Here is a 15,339-nt window from a genome sequence, read left to right as displayed (position 1 = left end):
TGGATTCACTAAATTAAGTACAGTTCCCTGCCATGTTTTTTTTTCTCAATAATCAGTCACCAACCCTTACCAAAACAAGATTTTGAGAAGGAGGATTTCAAAGGAGAATAAGAGAAGAAAAGATAAATGCTAAAGTACACGTGGTTTTAATATTGCACAGATGCTGTAGATCAACCTCTCCTTTGTACTTTTACTCTTTCTCTGGTTATCTATCCCCTTCCAGAACACAGGACAATATAGAATAGATACTTCAAAGTTGAAACGACATAACTTCGATAGCTAACACCTCCGTAAACGTAAATTCAGCTAACGTGGTTTTCTTTTTCACCGCCTGAACGCTCCGAAGTTATCTGCTAGGAAATGGCCTTTTGTAGGAAGCCCAGACCTTAGCTTGTTTGCTCCAAACGTCAGGGTTTTTTTTTCTTCCTGTTTACACATCAAGTAAGACTGTCCACGGCCACCAGAAATCCAAGATGCGTTTTAAAGATATGCGTTCCTTTGCAAGCGTTGCTGATCTCGACGCCTCAAAGGGATCGCAAGCGGCATCTATTCACGAAGCAGACCTTGCAGATTTATTACCTTCGCATTATCCCGCTTTCCTTTGGCAAGCTTGGCAAAGGGGAGAAGGGGGGAGGGGAGACAGGGCAATTCTTTGTGCATAGCAAGGTAGGAAAATTTGGGGGTGGGGGTGGGTGGGATGTAACTCACCGACACCAAAAACTCCAAGGTGTTCACATAGTCGCGCTCCGTCTTCAGCAGCTCGTTCAAAACGCACACCCGCAGGCGTAGCTGCTTCTCCGGATCCTTCCCGCTCTCGCCTTTCCCATCCCCTTTGCTTTCCTCTGTCATTATTTCTCTCCTCCCCAAAAGAAGCGCCGCTAGAACTTTTCTCTTTACTCCTTAAGGCGGCCGGCAGCAGTCGGGAAAAGGCCCCCAACTACCTACCCGCGCGCCCCCCGACCAAGTTCAGAAAATAAAACAACCCAAGCCCCCGCGCGCTTCCTTTAAGGAGAGGGCACCTCAGGGACTAAGACAGGCTCCCCCAGCTCTGCAGCAACTTTCCTCTTCCCGCCTACCAGTAAGTGCTCTTTTTCCAGTAAGGAAGAAGGACCCTGCCTGTAGAAAATGAGCGGTCTCCTCCGTAGAGCAAAGAGGGTTGGAGGATCACAGCAGGAGCAGCCCTTGGACATTAATCAAACGCGTTGCATCCATGTGACTCCGACCCCTTCCGTCGCTCGCGCCAAATCTCAGGAAAAAGGAAAGGAAGCCCAACCTTGGGAATGGTTGCGTGCCAACAATGGCTTGCTTGACACACAAGCCTGTGTGCGCTAGAGTTTGTTCTGCACTAATTGGAGACCTTTCCGCTGAAGAGCTGCAACTTTTAAGTACCCTAAGCAAGATGAGTTTAAATTCTGAATTCTGGCTCTGAATGTATTCTTTTTGTGTTTTAAGTGACCTGTAGATCGTACCTCCTAGCCACATATTCTTACTCGTTTCAAGTATTATGTAAAAATCATGCAATGAAAAATAGAAAGGGGGGGGGGAATCAGTCATAAAGCCCAATACAGTAATTAGTTTGCATAATTACATGAAGTAGTGTATCATACACACTACTTATAGCACCAAAGTTACGCTACTGAATGTATTTACAGCAAAAGCCATACCCCCCCAACCTCCCCCCCCCCAACAAAAAAAAGGCAAGAAAGAGGAATTTATAATGGTGGTAACTCTAACTGTTGTCGTCATGTCCTATCAAACAATTTATGAAGGTATAATTTAACACAGGTTAAATCCATCCTGAATACTTTTTAACATTTCAGATCTCTATACCTTTGAGTTAATATCTGAATAGACACTAAGCAAATCCACCCAAATATATACAGGTTTCCTCAACATTTATACACTCCATTGTCATTTATATGGTCCATTGGTGCAAATAATTATTTGTTTACATGATGCACTTGTATCTTGTCTTTCAACCACAAAACATTTCCTGGAAGCTTGGAAAGACCAAATGATTTTTCAGAGATATGTAGGCCTCCCTTCAGTGGACGTAGTGGTCCTGCAAAGCTTAGATAGCCAAATGTTGTGAAATTAAAGTCAGAATAGTTCTGCACAATATCATCATCATCACAAAATTCTAAGCTAGGCCTAAATAATTATCAGCACTAAGCTGACCTTAAGTGAGAAAGCAACACCAAGAGGAAGGAAGGAAGGAAGGAAGGAAGGAAGGGAGAGAGAAGGAAGGAAGGAAGAGAAAGAAAGAAAGAAAGAAAGAAAAAGAAAGAAAGAAAGAAAGAAAGAAAGAAAGAAAGAAAGAAAGAAAGAAAGAAAGAAAGAAAGAAAATACAATCAGTGGTCAAGGCTGTATTCTTGTATCAAATATGCTGTTAACAATTTATCTAATACTGAAATGCTGCAGAAAGTAAACTCAGTACTGCAGCCTAAGGAAATAAAAATGGTGGCATGCTTTTCCTCTAATTTTTAGTAGATATTAGAACTTATTTCTACTTTCGGCACAGCAGATACTGCTGAGACCATTTAACTACTGAATTATAATTCCCACCATCCCTGACCACGGCTTATGTTTGCTGGAGTTGTATGTTGTGGTAATTCAACAATTTCAGGATGTCTGCAGTACCCCAAATCCTGATTTAAGTAGAGATCTAATGGATGTCTTGTGATAAATAAAAGGAGTAAAAACCAAAAGAGGTTTTACTTGCTTCTAAAGTTGTTTAGTACTGGCAGAGTAAAATAAAAGAACATGTGACTGCAAAGTAATAGCCATGGCACCATAACTGAAGATTCAGTCTTGCTGGGGATTTTGTCACCTATCAAATATAGCGTTGAAAAGCATTAGCACTTATTAATATTATAGGATAAATGTTTGTGGTGCGCTGAGTATGCTACCAGAATATCAGATTCATGTTTTCATTGAGACACTTACAATGAAGTGCATTCCAATGTGCTTTTCCTCTCTCACATGTACTTGGTGAGCCAAAACACTAATGCTTCTCTCAATAGCAAATAAACGAGGGTTCATTCAAAGACAGCTTGTGAGCCACCAGAGAAAAGGCAAAGAACAAGAACAGTCAATCCACTGTTTTCTTAATTTTAATGTGTATAGTTTAGGAAAAACCACACCACAAATTGTGTCAGGAGCCAGGACATAGAAAAGCAATTATTTTATGTGAAAAGAAAGTTATATAAGATACAAAGATGATGTGCATATGTATACACATGTGTAGGGAAGAAAATGCATTCAGCAATTCTTATCCAAGCTCCTTTAATCACACTTGTGTAAAAGAAACTTCATTCTTTAGATAGTAAAACTGGGCTCCCAAACCTTTTGGGTCCAGTGAGTACCTTTGGAATTTAGAGAGCACATTATGGGTACTAACAAAATAGTTACCATGGTGAGGGTGGGTGACCACAGAACACCCTCATACCAGAAGACAAAGCATTTGGTTGTAGCTACTCACAACCCCCCCGTCCCAATAAGAATAGCTACAGAATCTATGTGAGGTCCAGAAGCAGTGCTGGATATAACAGCTATGCTAGAGGACAGTATTGAACTGCAAGCTATTCCTTTTCATTTTTTGTCAATTAAGAGGTTTTTTTTTTTAAAGCAAATTAAGTAGGGCAGGGAGCTTCAGAACTGCCAAATAACATGCCAATAGACATTCTGTCCATTTGTAGCTCCTATCTGGAAATTCAGACTTTAGACTGAAGACATTATAAACTTTTTTTCCTAGTTCAATATCACCTTGGCATTTCAGTATTTTACCCAAATTAGTAATTATTACCTATATGTTAAGACCAGATGCTAATATTTCCTTTGTTTGCAAATACTTTTGCTTAACTGTATTTAACTGGTTTATAATTTTAGTCTGTATTAACTGATGACATAGAGACTGATCCTACAGTAAAAAAAGCTATAATAATTTATTGGAGACTTTTTCAAGCCAAACTGCTTTAAACAAAAAAAGAATGCAACTCTCTGGCTAAAAAGCTCCCTCACTATTGTTTTAAACCATTATAATTTACCCCAAGTAAATTACACTGACAAACTTGATTGTCTTAAAGCAGGAACTGAGCCAAGTGATTCCATCCTTACATCTGAGCTAAAGGGAAGTCAGAAAAGCTCATACAAACTTGAGACTTGTAAGAGTTTAGTGTTCTACATCTAAAAGGCCTGAAATCTTATACCTTAAAATTTATTGTAACTGATTTCGTAATATGTCCAGCTTATTCCGTGCTTTCAAGCAGTCAGCTTCGTACTGTACAGTACCTGATATATTATCAATGCCAACTTCTGATTTAACCTTTTTGGTTTGCTATGATTAGTTTAAGTCTACTTGAACTTATTAGTTATATGATGTTTGTAATATTCACTTTATCACTCCCACATAAGCCTATAATGTCCGTATGAGTCTTCCTTAATGAAGTGCTCAACTGTTTCAATTGCTGAGATTAAAAACCTGAAAGCTTGTCTGAAAGCTGGAAAAGTTTAATAAAACTAAAAAGATCATGTTACAACCAGTAACACTGTATGACAAGACCATTTCTAGGGGCTGTAAAAGTCCTGGCAGCTTCCCACATTACAGCTTGGCCTGGCAACATTCTTGGCCTTTTGTGTAAGGTCTTGAAGGCTTCCTCATGACAAACCATCTTAATGTCAAGGAAAATTGCAGCACTTCTTCCCTTAAAGGCACAGGCATGAAAACCCTCCCCTTATGCCATGGATTTTCCTCTTCCACCAAAAATAGATACTATACCTTGTTGGATCCCCTTGAGATCATCCATCCCAGTCTGCATATACAGGTTTTGCTGCTACTCTTCCAAACAGATGTCTGTGAGCATGCAACACAAAATCTAGAGGAACTCCTCTAGATTCTGTGGAACTCTCCCACTAGCTCATTCTGAATGTCATTGTGCAAACCATGCCTGAATTGGTCCACCAAGACTTGGTTATTCCAATGTGGAGAATATGATTCTACACTGAAGATTTTAAAGTGCTGTTTAAAATCTGCAGTATAGAATCATATTTTCCAAATCTCAGTTTTTTCAGATCTGGTTCCCAAAGGGCACTCTGAATGTCTCCATGAAGCTCTGATTATTTGTCCGTGATCAGGTCACAATCCTTTATTATTGGCAGTGTCCACTTGGCCACAGACTCCTTTCATAAACTCAATATAAAGGACACTCTTGTGCAGTCTGTTAGAAACTCCATAGCTCAGGTTTCCATAAACAACTCAGACTGAGTGACAAAGGTTCTCTTCTGGTCTGCTACTCCTCCAAACTTTTGGCAAACTACCATGGGAATGCAACGAGGCTGGTTGTGCTACTGGCAACAGTGGAACAGGCTGCGGCTGGGCATTCTGGCCTTGTTGCTGAACCAATTGAAGGATTGTCAATCCTAAATTCCTCATTTCTGTTTCCATCTCCTCTCAATGCAAGGCTTCCACTATTTCCTGGGGTGACATAACAGCGGCCTGTGAGTCTGTGCCCTTTCCTTGGTTTTCTCCTTCCCAGGAGCAATAGGTCTGGTGAGATTTATGTCAAGCAGAAGGAACCAGAACAACTTCATGAATAGGCCAAAGCAATTTCATTATTGATGATCACCTAGTATTATTTTACCAAAAAGCTGTATTATCTTAGGAACCAGTAGATCATGCTTCACTACTCTGGTCTAATGATATATCCTCCTGCAGAATGACTCCATGCTGGCATGCTTCTTTATTCTCCCTCTCATTTAGCCGGGGAATCCGCCACATTGCTATTGGTGTAAGGCTTAGGCAACAGGCTAGAAACCAGGAGATGATGAGTTCTGGTCTTGCCTTAGGCACAAAGGAGCTGGAAGTCGGTCACTCTCTTTTAGCCCTAGGAAGCAGGCAATGGCAAATCACTTCTGAAATTTTGCCAAGAACCTGCAGCAACTTGTCCTGCAAAACTGACTCAAAGCCATTTTAAAAAAAGGTGAGTGGAGGGAATACCAAATTTGAATTTTGGCACCTTATTTATTAACTTGCATACAGAATATATATTGAAAAATGTTGGAGTAGAAAAATCAGAAATGGGAATTAAAATAGATGGGGAAAGTACCCACAACCTTAGATATGTTCATAATGACACTTGATGGCAAGAAGCAACAAAGTCTTAAGAAATCCAATGATGAAGAGGAAAAACAAGACTGCAAAAGCCAGATCTGTGCAATTAAAAAAAAAACATCTTAATAATACTGTATGTCAACAGATTTATGTCACCTAATGTAAATGCATGTAGGAGAAGGCAAAGTACTAACAGATAACAGATAATCAGAGTTGGAAAGGACCTTGTAAGTCATCTAGTCTAACCCCCCACCCAAGCGGGAGACCCTACACCATTTCTGACAAATGGCAGTCCAATCTTTTCTTGAAACTCTTGTTCTCATTGTCAGAAAGTTTCTCCTTATTTCCAGGTTAAATCTCCTTGTTCAGTTTCCATCCATGTTCCCTGTCTGGATTACAGGCACTCTAGAAAATAGCTTGACTCCTTCCTCTCTGTGGCAGCCCCTCAAATATTGAAAGACTGCTATCATGTCTCCCCTGGTCCTTCTCTTCACTAGACTAGCCATGCCCAGTTCCTGTAAGCATTCTTTATATGCTTTAGTCTACAGTCCCCTAACAAACTTAAAGATTCACAGGGATAATGATATTAGCCATGAAATAAACAGACAACTAGCGTCTGCTACTTGGATGAAAGAGTATAACATGTCTAAACAAAATATTAAAATGCAAAGAATCGCACGCTGATCACAAGTGAAAATCTGGATCATCATAAAGGTTTAACTAAAGAAAAATTAGTGCTTGTCAATTGTGTTGAAGAAATAAGAATCCTTAGAGGACCAAATAATAAGAAATAATTCAATACTAGATGAAACAAAATCAGATTGCTCTCACAAAGCACTAACAATGAAGCAAAAGCTTGGCTATTTTAACGCAAAGGCATTAAAGTCTTGGGAAATTGGCCATTGAAAAAGAGGCCTAAAGACCTGATGCTTATGTACTGTTCCTAACAAGCATGAACTCACAAGAGCTCAGAAAAGAGTTACTGATGGTGTGTCTTAGGCAAAATTTTGCCTATTGGATTACGAAGAATCAGAAACAACTGAGTAACAATTTTGAGTTAAAGTTATTACAATGTCTAATGACTCGACAATAGAGTTCTTGAGTCTTACTTAGCTTGCCTTGAAGAGAATGCATGCTGTTTGGTTCTACTGCAAAGAATGTACATTTTTCATCTTGTATAAAATTATATTTCCAGAATATCGTAAAGGCCCAGACTTGAATTACTAGCTAAATTTCAGACACTGCAACCATTTTCTAAAGAATAGTGTATATTGCAGAATAGAAATATTTGAAACATGGTGTAAGTATACTTAGAGTATACTTTATGGAACTTATTGAATTTGTTGTGTCTTCCTCTACCCCATCTTACTGTAAAAAAATGTTTAGATCCAACATACTTATCACCAATTTTTATTTTTTATATACACAAATATAGAGAAAGAACCCATGCAGGTTTTCAATGTTAACTTTTTGGGTAATTTATATATTTCTATTTCTTCAGAGAAATTCAAAATCATTTGTAACATCCTCAAACAGTTCCTTATATTGGCACTTATGTTATTGCAGTTTATACCCAGACATTGAATTCATAATGTATTCAGATTTTTCTTCAATTAACAAAACTATTTAAAAAGCCAAAATTATTTAAAAAGCCAGAGTGTCACATTTTCATTATTTCTGTGTATAGAATAATTTATTCCTGACATTATTATTTGCCATTTGGAATCATGATTACATATCAAAATTAGCATCCCTAATTGGCCATCTGCAATAATTATCAACATGATTCATATTTGTTGCACTTAGAACACTTGATTAAGCAGTGAATTCAAAAATGCATAAAAACTATTTTCCTTACTCAATGCTAGAAAATATAGGCAGAAAACTCTGTGCTTTTAAACTTAGAAATAAGGATGAATTCATGTACTACACAATCATTAGATTTCACATTAATCTTCCAAAATTATATTAACAAATCAGAAGTTTGAGCTGACTTCTATCTATCCCCAAAGTGATTTTTGAAAAGGCAACTGCACTTCGTTTTTTCCTTGAAGACCTTTTGTTTCTCATCCAAGAAGCTTCTTCAGTTCTGAATGAATGATGGAGGATGGAAAGAGTTATATTTATATTCCTTACAGCACCTGCTCAGCACTCTTTCTGAGAGTTGTTGAGGCCACTTGGAGGTTTGTCTGTGCCCTCAGGATCTGGAATAGTGGAAATGGCTGTGTAACCTTCTTGGAACTCCTGAAAGGATTGTTACAACAGTCCTTTATCTGAGTTGGGGAGGACAATGGAGTTTATTACATAAAACATAAGTAGAACCAATACAAATATAAACTAGACATTTATTTGCATATATTAATATATATCACTCCTACCAGCAACCTTTATTCTCACCACACCAAGGATGAATATATCTGATTATTATAGTACTCTGTTCTTCCTTTAAACCAAAATATAAGGAACTCTAGGAATTATTATTCTTAGCAGAATAGGACACATATGGCACTGCCTGCCAAACTATTAAGTCCTAGTTTAAATATACCAATGCACGCTCTCATCTTCAGTTAGCAGTTGTATACACAATATTGTTTATTCTACTCTACTGCCACAAGTCATCAGCTACACTAAATCTCACAATATATGGACAACATGGAAATTAGTTTCTGCAAAAACTTTCAAACACAATCTGATATTTCTGTTTTTCCTTACGGAAAATGAAGTTAATGATCTTTGTGGATCTTTCTAGATTTCTGGTTTTAGTTAAATGTTATTTTTCTTCTTCCATGTATTCATGGGAAAATTAGTTGATGCTATTGACTCCCTACGTTATCACAGCAGATTGTTTTAGTTTTATGAGAATAATAATAAAACAGTGGCAGTATAACAGGACATTATACTCCTTACAGATTCACAGCCATCAGTGTGATAATTGATACTAGTTTATATTATTTTTAAAATGTCTGGACAAATTAATGGAGGACTTTGCTATTACCAGTTATTAGTTTAATGACTGTATATTGGTTGTGTACTTTCTCTTGAATACAGGTAGCATACCTTAAATTTGTTTGTTTGTTTCAAAAATTTATATGGCTATCCAACTCATTTCCAGAGACTCAGATTAGATTACAGAAATAAAATGTGAGTACAAAATCCAATAATTTCTCTTCCCCCTGGTGACAACGATCAAACTAACCTCTTGATGGGATCTATATTACTCTGGGGTCCCCAGGCTTGCTGGCATAACCATGTCTTCAGAGCCTTTTGAAAGATTCTCAAGATGGGAGTCAACCTTATTTCCACAGGGATAATGTTCCATAGGAGAAAGCTACCACAGAGAAGTCCCTTCTTGGTCCTACTAGAAGATGGACATCCTTAGGAGATGGGACCCATAACATCCCATTTCCCTGCTCTGATGGGTTGGGTAGATGTAACTGGGAAATGATGGCTCTTCAAAAACCTGGCCCCAGGCCATGTAGAGGCTGGAACGTCCTTTTGAGTTCAGAGATCTCTTGAATGACTTACTTGTTCTTCCAGCTGCTAGAGAGCAACTCACTTGCCTGTGAGTTTCCTAAATGCACTTAAATGGCAACCATCTGACATAAAAGCTAGAACCACAGAGTTAAATGTATTTTCTTATGGCAAAACACAAGTATAAAAACTGTGATCGTTTCAGAATGTTGTTATTCCATACTTAAATTTTGACAATGTGAATTACTTTGTACTCAGAAATAAATACAATTATAAAATGGTTTAGTATAAGGTTTTTAATTTATGTACTTTTTATTTCTTACAATCTAATACCATAGCTGAAGCTTAAATGAGAAATGAATTTGTGGGATGAGAAATAATCACAATACCATTAATAATATTTTTATTTGTTCAGTTCAATAGAATAAAATATGCACTTATTCTTTTTCTTTTGACACTTATTGCATTGCTATTTTGACATCTGAATTCTTGTTGTAATGAGATTTCCTGGTTAAAAAAAACTTGACTCAGTTTCATTTCTTTTTCTTCACAAGGTTTGTGAGTAAGGAATTTCTCATTTTTCATTTCTAGAATCTTCCGCATTACCAGCATAACATTATTAACCTTATTCTTATTCTCGTTTAATGTTTTTAATGTATTTCAGTGCATACTGTATATGTCCAAAACTTCTATTTATTATTAATTCATTTCTAGATTGATTTTACAGCATGCAATATTGGAATGCTTATGCATCATGTACTTTACCAAAAGTTTTTGTCTACCATTCCTATGTTTTATATTTTGCTTTCTATTACAATATTGATTTTTTAAAGATATGTGGTATTTTTATCACTTCTGTATTAATTCTAAACAGTTGTACAAAATTTATTTATTTATTTGTTAAATTTATTTCTTGCCTATGTCACTGTGAGGCTACTCTATTTTTTATTTATTTTATTTTGATTTGTCAATCGCTTACAAGATAATAGGTATAAGTATATACATAGTTATGAATACATGAAATGGGTACATATAAGAAAAATAAAAGATAAATAATAAACAATAAATGTCACTGTGGGGCTACTCTAGGTGGCTTGCAATAATAAAAAAGGAAGAAAAATGAAAGGAGTATAAACAAAAGTAAAATAATAGAACAATAAAATGAAAAAGAACACAACATATTGGTTATCAATATGATAACCAAAAAGATGAAGAGGTGGAGAGGCGAGTGGAAAAAGGAGGAGGGAACGAGGTGGAGTCTGCTATCAGTCCAGCAGGCACCATCAGCATAATAAATATAATAAAAATTAAAAAGTGTAAAAAAAAGTGCTCCAGAATATTTGAGTACTTATTGTAGGATTCTTTTATCTAATTCTTCATCGTGAAACAATAACTTTAAATGCACTATCACATGTGTAGAACTCTCAGTCAAGTCTTTGTAAACTGTTATTGTATATTTATTTTATTTTATTTATTTGGTTTGTCAATTGCTTACAAGATAATAGGTATAAGTAAAAACATAGTTATAAATACATGGATACATATAAGAAAAATTAAAAAAAGAAAAAGAAACAATAGGACAGGGACGGTAGGCACGTTGGTGCGCTTATGCATGCCCCCTACAGACCTCTTAGGAAAGGGGTGAGGTCAATAGTAGACAGTCTAAGGTTAAAGTTTTTGGGGTTTGGGGAAGAAACCACAGAGTCAGGTAGAGTATTCCAGACATTGACCACTTTGTTGCTGAAGTCGTATTTCCTGCAATCAAGATGCCAAATATAATAAATACTTTAATGAGAAAATATACAAGCTCTTACTATGAAAAATCTTGAACCAAAATCAGAATATTTCTTCTCTTGTGCAGGCACAAATCATAGAGAATCATAATCTGAATTTAATGCCACTTGTTAAATTAAGAGGAACCAATCTGACTCTGAAGTTGTATAATTATGAAATATCCATTTTAGTTACATGCATTAATATTTACTAAGTGTATATAAAATATAATTGTAATTCTTAAAATATAACTTTCAGAACTACAATACAGAAATTATATACATAAATCATGACTATCAAAATATTCTAAAGTTTTTAATTAAACAGGCATATAGTTAAGTCACTAATGTAGTACAATATGTACCATATTGAATTTTATATGGATCCCAGAAAAGGGATTTAAGTCAGAGTTCAGGTCCTCAGCACAACAAAGAGGTGGACAGAAGCTGACTGTGTGGAACAGATACCGAACTGCTGATGTATAAGTTCCAAGTCAAGCTAAAATAGAAGAAGAAAACTATTCAGTTTCCACACTAAGATCTTGAATGTACCATATACTACCATTTCAAGGAAAACATCATAAATTGCTTTGAAATAATGTCTCATTGACACAAAACCAGAGGAATTATGGACTAAAATCAAGGAGGAATGTGAAAAGGGACTACCAAAGACCAAAAGAACAGAAGAAAGCTAACTGGATCTCTGAAGAAAACAGAAGAAAAGTGATAGCCAAGATAGACAAATATCTCAGCAAGAAACTTAACAAAAGATGCTATGAACTCTTAAAAGAGATAAGAAACAATATTTCAACTTTACAATTTCTATAAAGCCGTTGCTCATTGAGACAATCACGGAAAAAATATTAAAAAATCATTCAAAAGATCTGTGACCTCAAAAGGATACAATCTCAAATTAATATGCTAAAGAAGACCAATGGACAGATAGTAATAGATTTAGAAAAGATAAAAGAAAGATGGAAGAAATATACTGCAAGGAAAATATGGCAGCAGCCAAGATTCCTTCAAAGATACTGTATTCCCTACTTACAAGACCCTCTAGTAACAGAAGATGAAGTTGCATCCACACAGGTCCTTACCGTCAAAACGCTATAGGAATTGATGGATTACCACAAAAAGATTGCAAACAACATAGGAAGAATCATAAAGTTTCTAACCAAGCTGTGCCAGCAAATCTGGAGAAAGATTTCAATATACATTTCAATACCAAAAAAGGAGATTCATCAGAGTGTACAGACCGTCACACAATATTCTTAATTTCATATGCCAAAAAATTATGTTTAAGATCATCCAATGCAAATAGAGCCTACATGGAAAAGGAGATGCCAAATATTCAATCCAACTTTAAAGAAGGCAGAAGAACATTAGACAATGCTTCTGCTTACTGGTTAATTAAGAAAGTCAAAGTATATCAAACAGAAGCTACTATGTTCTTGATTGATTATAGAAAAGCTTTTTGATTGTGTTGATCATGTCAAGGTATGGAGTGTGCTTAGAAAAATGGGGAACTTATATACACATCATGTAGCCATAGTATAGACCGAACTTAGTGAAACAGACTTGCAAAAGAGTGACACAAGGTTATGCATTCTTCCCTTATTTTGTCATCTTATATTCTGAATATATATTAACAGGAGCTGTAATGGAAGACAATGACCATGGTTTTAAAATTGAAGAAATAATAATAATGCTATGCACGGGATTTCCGGTTTGTCGGCTTTGCGAGCAGTAGGGATTTGCGAAGCTGCGCGATCCCTGCTGCGCTAGCCGCTTTTGGGGCTCCGATCCGAAAGGGTGCGGAGCAAGGCTGCCCTGCAGGGGCAGCTGAAGGTAGGGGGGATCCGGAAAAGGGTTTGGGGGTGTTGCAGACCCCCTCCCTGGCCGGCAGAACCTCCTTTTACCAAGACGGTGTAGCGGCGGTCCGTAATGGCCGCCACAAAGAAGCCGGCAGCTGGGCAAGTATGCGCAGGAGGAAGAGGAGAAAGTTTTTAAAAGTGAAAGTCTTCTTGGTCGATCCAGGACTCTGAGAATATTTAATTTAATTCCTGGAAGTGATGGCTTTTTGGATGATTCTTTCCACAAGAGAAAGTAAGCGGCAATTCTGAGGTGCTGAAAGGAAAGTTTACTCTCCCTCCCGACGGAATTAACAAACGGATATTGAGAAACCTGTTTTTTTTTCAGGTAAAACTAGCTTTATGGGATAAGTCGGAAGGGAGAGGACAAAAAATATATTTATCTGGTTGGATTTTGTTGGAGGAGATGCCTTAAGGATTTGGAGACAGAAATAAAATTTTAATAAGGCTTTAAAACACAGATTTGGATTTTCTTTTTTCCTTTGTCTGATACTACCCCTGGAAGAGAAAGTGGAAATTTTGGCTTGGCTTGGATTGATTGAGGATTGTGGACTTTGGGATTGTTTTACTTTTCTTTTGGAATATTTTGGTTGGAGTAAGAAGAAAGAGGGAAAAAGACAAGAAAAGATTTATAATGGCTTTCTCCCTTGAGGAACTGAGGGATGAATATGAGCAAACAAAAGCAGCCTGTAAAGATGGTATGGAAAAAGCATTTCTATTTTTAGAAATGGCGCTGGTTAACTATGAACAGACAATGTGACAGATGGAACAACAGCAAGAAGAAGATGAAGACACCATCTTTAATGAATCCCAAAATTTATCTAAGGAAGAAGGAAGGAAGAAAGCGAGGAAAATGAAGGACTTAAGATTTTAAAAAACATTTAAGAAAGAGAAAAATATGATGCAAAATAAATACAATGATAGCAAACAAGAGAAAAAGGGAATACAACAGAGAAGGGATGCCAGCAAGACAGAGGTTAGAAGAAGGGGGGTAGGAAGATCTGGTGGGGGAAGAAAGAAAGGGAAAGGCGGAGAAAAGCCACAAAGTTTTAAAATTGGATGGGAAAAGAGGAATCTTTTTCAGGGATAAAGGGTAAAGCATAAATTTTCTTAAAAAAGATTTTGCAAGGTACATAAGACGGTATTGTAATATTTGTATTAGAAATAGAAAATTAGAATGGCTTAAGAGTTAATAAGAAATTAAAATGTTGAAATGTTTAATAATGATTGATTTTTAAAATGTAATAAAATATTGAAGGAAAAGGCAATGAGAATGCTATAATGATTTATTATTTAGATTTATTATTTAACTACGTATTTAGGAGGATACTATGTATTTAAACATTTCTGATTTATTACTCTGTTTTTATTGTTATTAAAAGTAAAATTAATAGATAGAATGTACCAAGCAGAATCAGATTGGATATTAGGTGTCATTTTAAATGTTAATCTAATATTTAGGGAGAGGATAGAAAGGCATCATACTCTGATTAGAGATTTCAGGAGAAATTCTTTTTTTTTTTTTTTCTTATTATAAGGAATGAGATAGAGGGATAATAAAGGATGGGCAAAAGATACAAATATAATGATTTAAATTAAGATGGATTGAATAAGATAGAATTATGAAGAGTGAAATGTGTGGAGAAGTATATATAGAAGATACAGAATGGTAAACAAAATAGGTAATGATCTCTAAGATGAGCATGAATATAATTAAAGCCCATATAAAGAGAGGTACTGGGGGCCAAGTTACTTTACTAAAAGATTTTTTATATGTTTGTTTGTGTCTGTTTATGTTTTTGAGAAGTATTGGTGAAACCTTTTAGAAACACAGAAAGAGAATGACGATAATCAAGTCAGAAAGAAATAGAGGACAAGAGATGTTTTTATGCTCATTTAGAAATGGTTTAAAATAGAATTGTATTGTATAAGATAAGGTTTTATCTGACTTGTAAAATTTACAATGGAAAAAGGTTCAAATATGTAATGGTTGGTGATGATTTGTTTGTTTTTGAAATTAATAAAACTTGTTTAAAAAAATAATAATAATGCTATGCTATGCTATGCTATGCTATGCTATGCTACACTGTGGAAGCAGAATTAAAAAATGGAATT

The 15,339-nt window shown here is 36.0% G+C and overlaps 1 protein-coding gene across 2 annotated transcripts in view; it reads right to left on the bottom strand.

Moving 5' to 3' along the window:
- PREX2 (phosphatidylinositol-3,4,5-trisphosphate dependent Rac exchange factor 2) overlaps positions 1-1,214 on the bottom strand; it is a 124,258-nt gene extending 123,044 nt beyond the window's left edge. For both annotated transcript variants that reach the window (XM_087961822.1, XM_026691848.2), the window contains exon 1: positions 709-1,214. In XM_087961822.1, coding sequence (XP_087817948.1) covers positions 709-849 — 141 coding nt within the window. In that variant the 5' untranslated portion in view covers positions 850-1,214. The remainder of the gene's footprint in view (positions 1-708) is intronic.
- Between the last annotated feature and the right edge of the window lie 14,125 nt (positions 1,215-15,339).

This window comes from Notechis scutatus, chromosome 3, assembly GCF_049901735.1.
Source record: "Notechis scutatus isolate UNSWTSFEM ecotype Mainland chromosome 3, rNotScu1.2, whole genome shotgun sequence".
In the NCBI taxonomy this organism is placed as follows: domain Eukaryota; kingdom Metazoa; phylum Chordata; class Lepidosauria; order Squamata; family Elapidae; genus Notechis; species Notechis scutatus.
The sequence above is the reverse complement of the archived record's forward strand: the minus strand, read 5'-3'. Positions and strand labels throughout refer to the sequence as shown.